The sequence below is a fragment of the Drosophila gunungcola genome, unplaced genomic scaffold (assembly GCF_025200985.1).
Source record: "Drosophila gunungcola strain Sukarami unplaced genomic scaffold, Dgunungcola_SK_2 000001F, whole genome shotgun sequence".
NCBI lineage: Eukaryota > Metazoa > Arthropoda > Insecta > Diptera > Drosophilidae > Drosophila > Drosophila gunungcola.
The window spans coordinates 16,579,741-16,593,892 of NW_026453197.1; the positions used below are offsets into that span (position 1 = coordinate 16,579,741).

Here is a 14,152-nt window from a genome sequence, read left to right on the forward strand (position 1 = left end):
ATTTTAGCATTGAGAGATTCGAGGTTAGGTCTGACGTTTGTTATGACATGAACAGCTGATGGTTGTTGGGCAGTGTTGAAAAGTGCCGGTGGTTTTGATAGCTAAATTCAAATTCTTAAATTGGGTTTCAAAGGCAGCGCATAAGGACCAAACCAATCCCGCTGGAAAATGGCCAACAAGTCGGTACGCAGGCTGTTGTTGTTGTAGTCCATGTCTCGGAGGACTAGTCCAATGCCGGCTGAGTAAGTGAAATGTTCCCCCGACCAGCTGGAGGTGCCTATGAAGGCAACGCTCTCGGTGACCATGTAGGAATTGCAACTTACTCTTCCACCGGAAATCCTCTCCAGCTCGTCCGTGGTGGGCACCACAAAGCGGCGCTGAAAAATGTGTGGACTATTAACAAAATTTCATATCTTTCATAATATTAATGGTAGTCCTTACAATTTCTATATCCACTTCCTCCCGCATCTTGTTCAGCGCCTGCAGAGATCTCAAGAAGTGATCTTCGCTGGGATCCGAGTACTTCCACCAGGAAACTAGCAACTTAATAGCCACATTCCGCTCTAAGGATGCTCTGCGCAGAGCATTGTCAATAAAAGGCCAGTACTGCAGCTTGTCACTGCGCCGCAGCTGGGGTGAGTAATCCATCAGAGCGATGCTTATAAACTCGGTGGCCTTATCGATGGTCTCTACAATGGAATCCAGTTCATGGCTCCTTCCAGTGGCCGCCAGTTCAGGTGGCGAAATGGCCAAAAAGCTCCGCATCGTGTGATTTCTGTTTATGTTCAGCAAGAGCGGTCTTCGCTGATTGATGTGCGTGTGATAGATCCATGGCCAGTATTCCGGCACTTCATTGTTGCCCAGGAACCAATAGGCCTTGAAGATCTTGGCCAGATCTTGGGCCAGATGTGGACAATTCGTGGCCAGAACACCCAGTTCCTTGCGTTGGGTGAGAGATCGCCAGTCCATGCTGGCACTGCCCAGGTAGAAGTGCTCCCCATCCACCAGCCAGAGTTTGGAGTGGAGGAAATTGATGCCCACGACTTCGGCCGCTCCGTAGTTGGCCAGGATGCGGCCGTCGGCATGCCATAAGCTGTCCTGGCTGCGATTCAGCACAATCCGAAGACGCAGCTTGGGTCTGCCTGCATCTCCGTTGGACAGGAGGCGCTGGAAGAGGTGATCTCCCGGCCCAGTGCTGCTGTCGTTGATGTCCACCCCGCGCAGAGTCCAGTGCGGCGAGACTATGTCAACAGAGGTCCTAGCCCGACCCAGCAGCAGCTGCCAGGACTCAAAGGTGCTCTTCAATTGGGGGTGACTTTCCCCTTGGCTATAGTTCAACCCCACGGGCAGACTCTCCACCAGTTCGAGTTGGCATGGCAACGGACTGTCCACGGGAACGGGGCTGTTTGCGTTCGCATTTGGGTGGAAGGTCTCCCAAGGCAACAGCAGGACAATCAGCACCAGGACGAAGAGTATGAACACGGGTATAATGTAGCCGTGGCTGCGGCAGCAAACTTTACGCTCATCCTGGAGCCCAAAATTGCAATTGGGACGCCGGCAGCAGGATGGGGTCGTTGGAGTCGGCTCGTCCTGCGCCCTGGGCACTGGCTGGTATTCACCGGGTATCTCGTGCACTTCTCGACGATCGGACATGGCGAAGGGGTCAGGACTAATGCTGACTGGCCATTGCCAAACATTTTCCCAACCGAACTTATTTATTATTCGCACAGTTGTGGGAAATGGGCGCCCGCCCACGCAAGCAAACGAAACAGTGTTGAACAGCGATAAGAGGTTCACCAGTGCTGATGGTAAATAACTAGCGAAAATAGATAAAATTTACCTTTTATGTATGTACTCCTGATCAGCCCGTTACACTAAGGCGATTAACCGCACGAATACATGAAATACTCTGATGACATCTGGGATTAGGGCCATAATGTTATGTTAATTATATTAATAAAATAAATAATTAATTAAAAATTGAAACGTTTGTATAAGCATTGCGTTTTGAATCTAATCTAGCGGTAACCTAGCCAAAATGGCATCACTGGCGCTCAATCGCGACGCCCACGAACACTGGTCGCCGTGCGAAAGAAGTTAGTCTGTGTTGAAATCTTCCGGCTGAGAGGGCTGAAAATTTTGACGGCTTAAAAAGTTCCGCTGCAATATCAGTTCCATCGAGTTTCGAGTGTACTTTAGTATCGTTTAATTAGGACGCGAACAATGGCTGCGAGATTGATGAGCGCCCAGGCACAGGTACGTTCTGTTCCGGACCCTGTGCCTCCAGCCAATCCGATAAAACCCCGCAAATACATATATATAATCTGCGGGCAAAAAAAAAACGCAAAATCAAAGCTGCGATAATTACCGCTGGAAACACTGCGCGAAAGTTGGCGAAAAATTATTGCCAATATTGTGCACATTTAGCAGGATGTGGACATTAAAAAGTCGCAAATTTTTCGCACAGCATTTTCTAACCTAAAAACAAAATCCAAAGTTGTTAGGTAACCGACGACGACGAGAACGTAGTGTTTGTGATTCTGTAGCACCCCCATCTGCATCCAAAAGTGGTTGACTATATAGAGCAGTGATCCATGCGAAATCGGTAGTATCCAGCAATTAACACCAATTTGCGAGGGCCTGGCCCACTTGGCATTTATATAATCGCCCTGCCTGCAGTTATTTAACCAGGAGTCCCAGTCCCTATAGCATACAATATATCTTCGGGGAGGTTCGTCTTATCTGTGACAGGTTTACTTACACCCTGATAATGGCCGGACTAAATATTGCTTAATTATAAAGTCTGCTCTTCAAACTCCGGGTATCACGCGCCCTGGAGGATTTCCATTCAAGTGGGATCGTCGAGAATGGCTTCACTGTATTTGCCAACAAGTTAATGACCTATTTGACGTAATTGCCAGTGCAATTGTTTCGATTTGTTTGTGTGGGTCACGTGTTTCGTAAATTGCTAGGCGTTTCGCCGATTTGTAACAATAAAAGGCTAAACGTTGACATTATCTGCGCATAAACAAAATGCACTGTATTTACAGCTGCTTTTCCCGAAATAAAAAACCAATTAAAATCACCCAAAAATATCTCACTTTTGACTAATTCTTTAAGTTTTAATTTCTAAAAAATAATCAGTATTTATTTTTGTTTATTTTGGATTTCTTTTATTTGTATCGCAGGTCTTGAATATGACAATGTTAAATTTGTATAGAACCAAATCTTTTCATATTTGGCATCCAAAATTAATACTTATGAATGCCTTAAAATTAGATTGTGAATGTTTTTGAAACATTTTTGGTCATTCAAAAATAAACAACGTGATAAAGATACACCTTTTAGAGAGGTGCATATAAATGTATAGCTATAGATAAGAGATCTTAAAATAACTTTTGCTAACAAAGTGTCAAAAATACATACATATATCAACAACAATAAACTATGAAGAATATAGTATGGTGTAACACTGAGGACAAAAGAAAAAATCCATGTAGGTTAAATCTATTTTTTTTAATATTGTGAACTTTTGATAGCCCTTTTTTTTACATTTTTTTTGACAAAACATCACTACTTATTGAGATTTGTACATTTTCTGATAAAGCTGTGCCAATCTAATTAAAGTTGAGAGGCCTCCTGTCATGATAATCAAGTGTTTATTGCGCTACCAATCGAATCAATCAAATTAGCATGAGTACGGTTACCACTCAATAAAATCCCTGTTGATAAAAATCTCGAGATTGGGAAATCAGAGAGTCTATACTGTGATCATGACTGCTAAATTATGTTCTGACACGGTGCTAATTAATAGACCTTGATGTGTTTATTCAAGCACCACAAAAAATAAAATGTCCTTTTTGCTGTAAAAAATATATTTAAAGATAAATTGAATTTTATAAAAAAAAAATACTATAGTTATGGGAAATAAGAAAATATCCGTTTAGTAGATAGAAAACTTAAAAAATGTAAATTATTAAAAAAATTGCGTAAATGAAAAACACTTTTTTTTTTAATTTTTCAGGTGTGCCGACTGGGCAAGCATGTGGTGGCCGATGGCCCCGTGGTGCGCCAGTTCCACGCCTCCTGCTACACCGCCTCCAAGGTGGCCCTGTCCAAGTTCGACTCGGACGTCTTCCTGCCGTACGAGAAGCTGAACAAGCGCCTGGAGGTGGTGCGCGGTCGCCTCAACCGGCCACTGACTCTCTCCGAGAAGGTGCTGTACTCGCATTTGGATGATCCGGCCAACCAGGACATCGTGCGCGGCACATCCTATCTGCGCCTGCGTCCCGATCGCGTGGCCATGCAGGATGCCACCGCCCAGATGGCCCTGCTGCAGTTCATCTCCTCGGGACTGAAGAAGGTGGCTGTGCCCTCGACGGTGCACTGCGACCATTTGATCGAGGCCCAGGTCGGTGGACTCAAGGATCTGGCCCGCGCCAAGGATCTGAACAAGGAGGTGTACGATTTCCTGGCCAGCACCTGCGCCAAGTACGGACTGGGTTTCTGGAAGCCCGGCAGCGGCATCATCCACCAGATCATCCTGGAGAACTACGCCTTCCCCGGCCTGCTGATGATCGGCACTGATTCGCACACCCCCAACGGTGGCGGTTTGGGTGGCTTGTGCATCGGCGTTGGTGGCGCCGATGCCGTCGACGTGATGGCCGACATCCCCTGGGAGCTGAAGTGCCCCAAGGTGATTGGCGTGAACTTGACCGGCAAGATCAGCGGCTGGACTTCGCCCAAGGACGTCATCCTGAAGGTGGCCGACATTCTGACCGTCAAGGGAGGCACCGGCGCCATCATCGAGTACCACGGCAAGGGCGTCGACTCCATCTCGTGCACAGGCATGGCCACCATCTGCAACATGGGTGCTGAGATCGGAGCCACCACCTCGCTGTTCCCCTTCAATCAGCGCATGGCCGACTACCTCAAGTCCACGGGACGCGCTGGCATCGCCTCCGAGGCCCAGAAGTACCAGAGCAAGGTGCTGTCGGCCGACAAGAACTGCGAGTACGACGAACTGATCGAAATCAACCTGGACACCCTGGAGCCCCATGTGAATGGACCCTTCACCCCCGATCTGGGCCATCCCATCAGCAAGCTGGGCGCCAACTCGAAGAAGAACGGTTACCCGCTGGACATCCGTGTGGGTCTGATTGGCTCCTGCACCAACTCCTCGTACGAGGACATGGGTCGCTGCGCCAGCATTGCCAAAGACGCCATGAGCCATGGCCTCAAGTCGAAGATCCCCTTCAACGTGACGCCCGGATCGGAGCAGATCCGTGCCACCATCGAGCGCGACGGCATCTCGGAGGTGTTCGATAAGTTCGGCGGCACCGTGCTGGCCAATGCCTGCGGCCCGTGCATCGGACAGTGGGATCGGCAGGACGTGAAGAAGGGCGACAAGAACACGATTGTCACCTCGTACAACCGCAACTTCACCGGCAGGAACGACGCCAACCCGGCCACCCACTGCTTCGTCACCAGTCCCGAACTGGTCACCGCTCTGTCCATCGCCGGTCGCTTGGACTTTAACCCGCTGACCGACGAGCTCACCGGCTCCGATGGCAAGAAGTTCAAGTTGAAGGCACCCTTTGGTGACGAGCTGCCCGCCAGGGGTTTCGACCCCGGCCAGGACACCTACACGGCTCCCCCACCAGTGAGTTCTCGCAGGTCCCTTAGCTGATTAATAGCTTATTTAATAATTCGATTTGGTTACAGTCTGGCGACAATGTCAAGGTGGCTGTCGATCCCAAGTCGACGCGCCTGCAGCTGCTGGAGCCCTTCGATAAGTGGAACGGCAAGGATCTGACCGATCTGACCGTGCTGATCAAGGTGAAGGGCAAGTGCACAACCGATCACATATCCGCCGCCGGACCCTGGCTGAAGTACCGTGGCCATTTGGACAACATCTCCAACAACATGTTCATCGGCGCCACCAACTACGAGAACAACGAGATGAACAACATCAAGAACCAGCGCAGCGGCTCCTGGGGCGGTGTACCCGACGTGGCCCGCGACTACAAGGCCAACGGTATCAAGTGGGTCGCCGTCGGCGATGAGAACTACGGCGAGGGCTCGTCCCGCGAGCATGCCGCTTTGGAGCCACGTCACCTGGGTGGCCGCGCCATCATTGTCAAGTCCTTTGCCCGTATCCACGAGACCAACCTGAAGAAGCAGGGTCTGCTGCCCCTCACCTTCGCCAATCCCGCTGATTACGATAAGGTTTGTGAGGCCTTACTTTTGTAAGTTCCAGTTTTAATCCTTTACTTGTATTTAAACAGATCCAGCCCACGAGCAAGATCTCCCTGCTCAACCTGAACTCGCTGGCGCCCGGAAAGCCCGTGGAATGTGAGGTCAAGAACGGCGACAAGGTCGACAAGATCACGCTGAACCACACCCTCAACGACCTGCAGATCGGCTGGTTCAAGGCCGGCAGTGCCCTCAACCGCATGAAGGAGCTGGCCGCCCAGTAAATGATGCTATGGACGTACTTAAGACCCCCTGTCCTGAAGCCAAACACCCAGAAACCCAGACCTTACTCCTTGTAGGCAAAACACACTCAGACTCAGAACGCAAGCAATCGAGTTATGGTATTGTTATTCAATTTTTTTCAAATTGTTTATATTTTATTTCGAGTTAAATCGAGTGTGCTGTTTTAAAAGTGAATTATGTAACCGAACGATGGCGAGAATTTGTAAGAGTTTTATATATACATCTATATAATTATATACATTATTATTTTAAATTCTTGCTATGAATGTTTCCTTCGATTTTGTTCTTTTTCGAATTTGTCTAAATGCTCTGCAGATTGATGAATATGGTTAAGTGCGAATAAAACTCAAAGTAATACGTATTAAAGCGATTCTTTTATTTAACAACAATTACAAACAGAAAAGCGGACAATAAGAGCCCTCAATAAATCCCATGTCTCCTTTATTTTCCCCATTAATAACTTAATTGTATCAATTATAAGATGTAAGAAACAACAGTGAGTTGATATTATTATTATGCAGTGGAAAATAAAGTATAATATCAATAACCAAATGGTTTAAGTAAAACATATGGGAATGGGAGAAAATTTAGAAGCAAAACTTATTAAAGTTTTTAAATTTTATGTTTCTGGATAAAGTTTCAATTGACTAGTTTGTCACACTTTAAAGTGTTATTTAATGCAGCTTAAATTTTCTGTAAATCAAATTTCTAGTATCTAAAATGAATCGCAAGGGACGGCCTAGAAATTCATCTTCCACCACGGAATACTTTTACTTCGAAAGGACTCCTTCATTGGGGAGAAGCCGAGCCCTTCTGGTGGCCAAATTGAAGCGCGAAGAACAGAGTAAAACGTCCTTTGACTCCTCCACGGGCTACTATTCCTACACCGATGGGACCTCTTTGAGGAGAACCCCAATCAACTTCTCACCCAGTCCGCAGTTAAGGCAAAGCCCAAAGGTTAAGTTAAAGCTAATCGCCCTTTTTGAGGATCACAAGTGTTTGTGGAATCAATGTGATAGGGACTTTTTTAACTTTGAGCGCAAGGAGGAAATCTGGGAGGCGATTGCCCATGAAATGAAACCGGATTCCCCACCGGAGTTTTGGAAGCATATGATGCACAGGCTGCGCTATAATGTCGATTTGAAGCGCATCCAAGAGCAGGGGGCCAAACTTTTGGGCGAAACAGCGAGACCCAAACTATTCTACGAGGACAAACTTCACTTTCTCAATCGCATGTTTCACAGAGAAAGGAAAAGTTTACCTAGGGAAATTGTGAGTTAATCTATGAGTTAAAAGATAAAGGTAAACATTATGGTTTATCAGAAAAAGTAGTCATCAAATGAAAAACCATACCTTTTTCTTATTTCACTATTTTCTGTCTCAGTACAATTGTTATTATTCTTTAAAAATCCTATGCAGTTCAAGTCTCCGAGATTTACTCTTGAAAAGCTTCCCTCAAAGATGCTGCAAAAAGTGGCGGAAAAACCGAAAACCCACACTCCCATCACGGAAAAGATGGCTTCGTTCGAGAAGTTGAGAAACCACCAGAGAAGCAAGTTGGTTCTGTCCCGAGAAGCCTTTCAAAAAATGCAGAAGGTCACCAGTGGAGGACCTTATTATTTAACCAACTTAAAGACAAAGATTAAATCGTAATGTTCTAACAGGAGTCAATGCAGTACAACATACTTTTAAATCGAATTTTCGTTTTATTACATTTCTTGTATCATCAGAATGGTTTTGTTTTTCTGGTTTTGCCATTTTTTAAATATAGACGTTTTTATATAACAATTCATAATTTTAGCTTACAATATTTTTGTTTCGTATTCTTACAATCTTTTTTTGTTTATGCCTTTTGCCACGAAAACACTTTCTCTCTTGCAAATATACAACTTTCAGAACTTGGGTTTGCAATTATTTAATATCTGTATGTATATAATATATATATATTTTATGTATATAACTAAAAATGCGTAAATTAATTGTTTTTGTTTGTTACGTGGTTTGTGGGCACATTCCTTTTCACAAAAGGAACAAAACATGAAAATGTACATAAGTATTACCTGGCAAATAGTTTGCCGTCTGTGTTAGATCTCGCTTAGATTCGCTTAATTCCGCATTAATTACACATTACACACATGCATCATCGATATTATGAACCTGAATTGTTTTCGAATTTCCGAAGCGGCAGTTCCAGTTCTGTATTTGCGCCTCTTCAATTGCTCGTTTTACGTGTCTCTCTAAAAGGCAGGAGCAGCTGCGATGGCCTCGAAGGCTAGGATCGATCCATCCGCCGTTCGATCGTTACGCCAACTGACCGACCGATCGGCCATTGTCCTCCTATCGAGCGCCCGCCGCTTGTTGGTTGGTTGATTATTGTTTGTCTCATCTACTTCTATGAAATGGCTGTTGAAAGTTTTGGTTTGAACGCATCATTCCCACTCGGTGGTGCCCGGCGGCTTGGCTGTCAAGTCGTACAGCACTCTCGAGATTCCATCCAGCTTGGATATGTCGCGCACAATTTGATTAAGGACCTGCGCGCGAAACAGTGTTTAATGTGTATACTTTGGTTGAATTTGGAGATGCACTCACTTGCACTGGCAGTTGCACTGAGCCGGGCTCAGCCGGCACACCAGTCATAAAGTCATTCGTTATGAACGGGCGCAACACCACCGATCTTCTGCAGGAGGGCGTGCGATTAATGGGATCGCGATCGAAGTGCACGGGTATAAGGACGACAGGCATCTGTGAGATTTTTCGGTACAGACCAGCTTGCATTATGATCTAAGAACGATATACATTAAGACAATTTACTTAAGTCCAAGTCAAATTAAGTCCTACCTCATTGGCAATGGCATCCGCTTGCCTCAGCTGCGACAATACCACCGTGTTGAGTGTGGTGTGCGTGATATCCGTCACCAGATACTGCACGGGATCGCCGAAGATGTAGCACACTCTGTTCACGTTGTGCAGGATGCGCGGTATGATCTTGGCGAGGAAGAGTAGGTCCTGCCAGTTGGGCTCCTGACTCGTGGACAGGCCCACCACGTAGCTGTAGGACCGTTTGTCGCCCTGCACGCCCACTGAACGGATAGGCAGCAGGGTGGCCTGAATCTGAGAGTTGGCGGAGATTCGCAGCAGATCCTTCTGCTCCGCCTCGCTTGTGGCACCCGTTACCCTGTTGATCAGTGCATGGTTTTTCTGCAGTTTATTCTTATAGTCCACGATCACGCGGACAATCACCTGTGTATAATAAATCAATTTATTAAAGGTAACCCTTTGATAAAGAATTATTAATGGCCAACATGCCTGAGTCTCCGAGTAGTCCTTCTCCATGTATGCCTCCTCAGCGCAGAGGACGCGGATGGCCAGGCCAGGACCGGGGAAGGGCTGCCTCTCCACCAGCTCCGGCGGCAGACCCAGATCATTGCCCAGATCGCGCACCTCATCCTTATGGAAGTCACACAGTGGCTCAACAACACGTCCCGCATTACGAAGTTCTCTAAAATAATAAAATGCGAAGAACATTAGTATAGAATTCCTTGAAAAAAAGATTATTATCACATTACCTAATCAGATCCGTGTCATTGTGGTGCGTTTTGATTGTTTCTGCATTGGTGCTGACCATATTGGAGGCCGACTCGATCAGATCTGGTCGGAGCGTTCCCTGGGCCAGCATAACCTCTTCGGGCTTAAGCTTCAGCTCGGCCACCACGTCGTTGGTCACTTTGACAAATATATCACCGATTATCTTGCGCTTCTCCTCTGGATTGTAGGTCTGGCAGAGCATGGGCGTCTCCACCACGGAGTACTGGCCCGGCCGCTTGACCTGCGTGGTGCCTTTGAGGAACGTGTAGCCTTCCTTGCGGACGATCAAATCGATGCCGATATCGCGCAGTGAACGCTCCACCTTTTCACTTTCGTTCTTGCGCATGAAACCTTGAGTAGAATGCAAATCAATTAGTGTTGATTTTCATTTTAGAAAACATAATAAGATTAGTCTGTTTCAAAATTATGTTTTAAGGCATTTCAAAAACAAAAATTTTGATTTTGGGGGAATAGAAATTATTTTGACTACTAAGTTATCTTTAAATAACAGAGAAATTGTGTAATTTTTATAAAGATACTTATTTTAGTCAAAATGCTCGGAAGAAAAATATTACGTTCTATTTTTGGCATAGTTATTAATGTATGTACACGTTGCGCGGCTCTTATCTTCTGATTTTCATACCATTATCGACATGCACCGCAATTATCTGATTAGGATACAGGGCACGGCGAAGCAAAGCTGCACAGACACTCGAATCCACGCCACCGCTGACCAGCAGCTGTAAAATATAGATTCCATTTAGATATGCAACTATCTAGTGGGCATTATGGTTTTTCAAACTCACCAACACCTTATTGGTGCCCACTTTCTCGCGGATATAGCGTATGCACTCCTCCTTTCGGCTTCCCATTGTGAAGTTGGGCGTCAGTTCGCAGATCTCATACAGGAAGTTCGATAGCATCTGTTTGCCATTGATGGTTAGGTCCACCTCCGGATGGAACTGGACGCCGTAGATGCGGAGTACCTCATTGTAAATGGCCGTCACAATGCGGTTCGTGGACCAGCCACCGATCTTCAGATTCTCGCCCACCCGCTCTACGCTGTCGCCGTGGGTTAAAAGCACGGACTGTGTGCGACTGAGGCGACTGTGGGGAAACAAAGAGATTGATTTTAGTAAATTACAAAGCAAAGCTTAAGTAAAGCCAATCGAACTAATCATTTACATAATAAGAATGTTCGGCCACGTGTAGACCAGTTTGTAAACTGAATCAAACTGAACTGTTCTTGGCATTGAAATTGTTCTGGCAGCATTGTATCAGCGCTTAAATAAACTCAATTAACTCAAGCACTTTCTTGTTGCTGCCCTATCGAAAATAGCCTCCATTACTGGCTCACCTGAAGAGCGGGCACGAGGTCTCAATTTCGATGTTCTGTTGGCCATCCTCCCGCACATCCTTCTTGAGCACAGTGCCCCCGAACTCTTTGTTGATCAGCTGCATGCCGTAGCAGATGCCCAGCATGGGGATCTTCAGCTTGAACAGATCGGGGTCGTAGCTGGGCGCATCCTCGGCGTAAACGGAGTTGGGTCCGCCGGAGATGATTATGCCCCGATAGCCATTGTTGCGTATCGTGGCCGCCGGTGTGTCCAGTGGCAGGATGTCCGACTCCACCAGGAGTTCGCGTACCTTGCGGTCGATTACCTAAAAGGGGAGAATATACGGATTAGCCTATTATTTGAAAGTTGATTTGGGTATGAGCTCACCTTGCCGTACTGTGCTCCCGCATCGAGTATAACAATCTTATCGTGCCGCAGGCCATTCTCTGCTGTGCCCAGAAATATGTTTGAGTTCATTTCTTTATCGTTGCAGCACTGCAAAGAGCAAAAGTTTAAATGTCAGTCAAGCAATCGTCGAAACAAACACCGAATCTCTACTGGATGGTGGGGTCGTTTCTGCGGCTTATTTATGCTCCAGTTGTGGCTGCAATCGACTCTAAAGAGACAAGGCTAAAAGCTGGCTAGGAGGTGGGGGATTGGGGTTTAGTTTCGGGGCATTGGCGGGGATTGAGATTCAGGGAGGTGGTTGAGAGGACTCACATACCGGCAATATCTTGTGGAGCACTCGCAGAAACATTCAACATGCAGCTGGCCAGGACGCTCTACGATAGACAACAAACATTGGCAAAGATTTTCTGGTCACAGAAAGGTGGAATGTGCAATGTGGAAGGAAAACTCCAATGCGAAAACTCAAAGCGAAGAAAAAACAAGGCCAAAGAGGCGACGCCTACGAAAAATGATTTGAGGTGCGGGGTGGCGATTCTGATTTCTATGCCCTTACAAAAAGTAAATAAGTAATTTGGGTCATATTATAACACTTGATTGTTTGCATTTTATCAACATCAATGAATAAGTGCTTATATATTTTAAAATAGAAAGCCATAAATAATGATGTTTATATATAAAAATTTTAATTGTGTTTAAAGCAAATTATTATTATAATTGAATGACATAATTAAAGTATGGTTTTAGGGAAAATATAACGTCACAATTTCTATTTGTTAGTGATATATCCAGTTTTTGCATCATATGAGACTACCACAATAAACTTTTGTTTAGACATTAAGTTTAGTAAGTTTTGTTTCAATTCAATGACCATCAGAGTTAAAATAAAATTTAAATAATTTAGCTATTACTAACTGGAAGGGAATCTAAATTTCGGATTGCCAAAGTTATCTACGATTTTCGTATATTATAGAATACAATTTCGGATGCGAGAGGATGAGGATGAGAAGAGGAATCGGAATGCAATGGCATGATATGGGGAAGGGGCGCCGGCTACTGACCGCCAGATGACGGGCGAAAATGCAAGAGAGAGTGAGAGCGAAAGCATGGGAGAGAGCGAAAGAGAAATGGCAGGTAAACGAAAACAGAGAAACATAGAAAAGGAAAGGAAAAGAAAATGCGTAAGGAAAATGCATAAAAATAAACAACAAAAAGTCATGAGACAAATGGCTGTGGCAACTCTGCAAGTTTTCTTGTGTTTTTCATTTTGCAGCAGCAGCAACTCCAGGGGTTAAAAGTGCATTAGGTCACTGATGCGATTTGACGAAGCCTGTGATGTAAGCCTTGTTCTTCTTTTGGCTCTCTCTCTCTCTCTTATATTTTTGATAACAACAAGCTAAAGGTTATCAGAAACAACAACACAAGAACAACAAAAAAAAAGGTGGGAGGCCGCGTGCTTGTAACTCAATATACAAGTAGCTAGTACACACGCACACACAGACACACACACACAAACACACGTGGAGCCGCCTAAAAGCGGCGCTTATAACCACAAAATGGCCACGAGAAATGTTTGCAAAATAAATCGCATAGGGCGAAAAAATGGCAAATGCGGTTAAAGTTGAAGCATTTAAAAGGGGGTGGTGACTTGTGGGTGGAGCTGTGCCGCATGGCGATTTCTATTGGGATCGGTTCGGGCATCTTTGGCCATATAGCCTCACCTGCTCGTCGTTGTCACTTGGCAGGCGGTTTTTCCAGGGGGGCGGGGCGGTAAGTCCGTGGGCAAGGCCGTGGAAAACCGTGGCGAGCAGCGGAAAACTTAATGCCTAAACACTAGTTCGCGATCCGTTGTTAGCGGTCTCCTCTCTCTCTTTCTTTTTTGGTTGCTGCTACGGCTGCTTTTCCGCGTTTCCACGGCTTCCTTGGCACCGCTGGCAAAGTTTCCACTATGATTTTCACGGCTGCAACTCGGCTGCTTTCGATTGGCCTCTTCTAGGCACTTTTATTTCGCTTTTTCTGCAATTTTTCGTGAATTAAAGCCGAAAGATGACTTATTGACGAGCGTATGACCGTAACTTGGAAGCGAAAAAATCCGGAGTCTTGCGGCAAAAGAAAAATACCAGATGTGAGAGATATGGGTATTTTTTGGGGAGCAGAGTTCTAATGTCCTTAGTCTTTAGTTTAAATTGTTTCCATTGTGTGTAATATTATGTTTTATTGGCAACTTAACAGAACTTTGTGAAAAAGTAATATGTATTAATTTTTATAAAATACTATCGCACAGTTAATAAAAAAAAAATACTGCCATCTCTGTGCAGCCAGTGTTG

General features: G+C 45.5%; 4 protein-coding genes and 1 non-coding gene across 5 annotated transcripts; 2 read left to right on the forward strand and 3 right to left on the reverse strand.

Annotated features, from left to right (window-relative positions):
• Positions 1 to 96: 96 nt before the first annotated feature.
• Positions 97 to 1,855, reverse strand: LOC128263109 (5'-3' exonuclease PLD3). Its single transcript, XM_052997826.1, has 2 exons — positions 442 to 1,855; positions 97 to 377 (listed from the first exon to the last, which is right to left on the reverse strand). Exons 1-2 carry the CDS (start codon positions 1,651 to 1,653, stop codon positions 108 to 110), a joined length of 1,482 nt encoding a protein of 493 aa, XP_052853786.1. The 5' UTR covers positions 1,654 to 1,855; the 3' UTR covers positions 97 to 107.
• Positions 1,856 to 2,088: 233 nt separating this feature from the next.
• Positions 2,089 to 7,050, forward strand: LOC128263105 (probable aconitate hydratase, mitochondrial). The gene is made up of 4 exons (XM_052997823.1): positions 2,089 to 2,256; positions 4,025 to 5,662; positions 5,725 to 6,228; positions 6,288 to 7,050. The coding sequence occupies exons 1-4, from the start codon at positions 2,224 to 2,226 to the stop codon at positions 6,477 to 6,479; spliced, it is 2,367 nt and encodes a 788-aa protein (XP_052853783.1). The 5' UTR covers positions 2,089 to 2,223; the 3' UTR covers positions 6,480 to 7,050.
• An 87-nt stretch (positions 7,051 to 7,137) lies between these two features.
• LOC128263110 (uncharacterized) lies at positions 7,138 to 8,293 on the forward strand. The gene is made up of 2 exons (XM_052997828.1): positions 7,138 to 7,770; positions 7,918 to 8,293. The coding sequence occupies exons 1-2, from the start codon at positions 7,219 to 7,221 to the stop codon at positions 8,149 to 8,151; spliced, it is 786 nt and encodes a 261-aa protein (XP_052853788.1). The 5' UTR covers positions 7,138 to 7,218; the 3' UTR covers positions 8,152 to 8,293.
• LOC128263108 (GMP synthase [glutamine-hydrolyzing]) lies at positions 8,185 to 13,915 on the reverse strand. The gene is made up of 10 exons (XM_052997825.1): positions 13,547 to 13,915; positions 11,808 to 11,915; positions 11,441 to 11,745; positions 10,890 to 11,190; positions 10,727 to 10,823; positions 10,065 to 10,434; positions 9,805 to 9,997; positions 9,337 to 9,738; positions 9,088 to 9,279; positions 8,185 to 9,029 (listed from the first exon to the last, which is right to left on the reverse strand). Exons 2-10 carry the CDS (start codon positions 11,895 to 11,897, stop codon positions 8,928 to 8,930), a joined length of 2,052 nt encoding a protein of 683 aa, XP_052853785.1. The 5' UTR covers positions 11,898 to 11,915; positions 13,547 to 13,915; the 3' UTR covers positions 8,185 to 8,927.
• On the reverse strand, positions 11,276 to 11,411 carry LOC128263591 (small Cajal body-specific RNA PsiU2-38.40.4). The gene has a single exon (XR_008268459.1). It is a non-coding gene; the product is annotated as a small Cajal body-specific RNA PsiU2-38.40.4 (non-coding RNA).
• Positions 13,916 to 14,152: the final 237 nt, after the last annotated feature.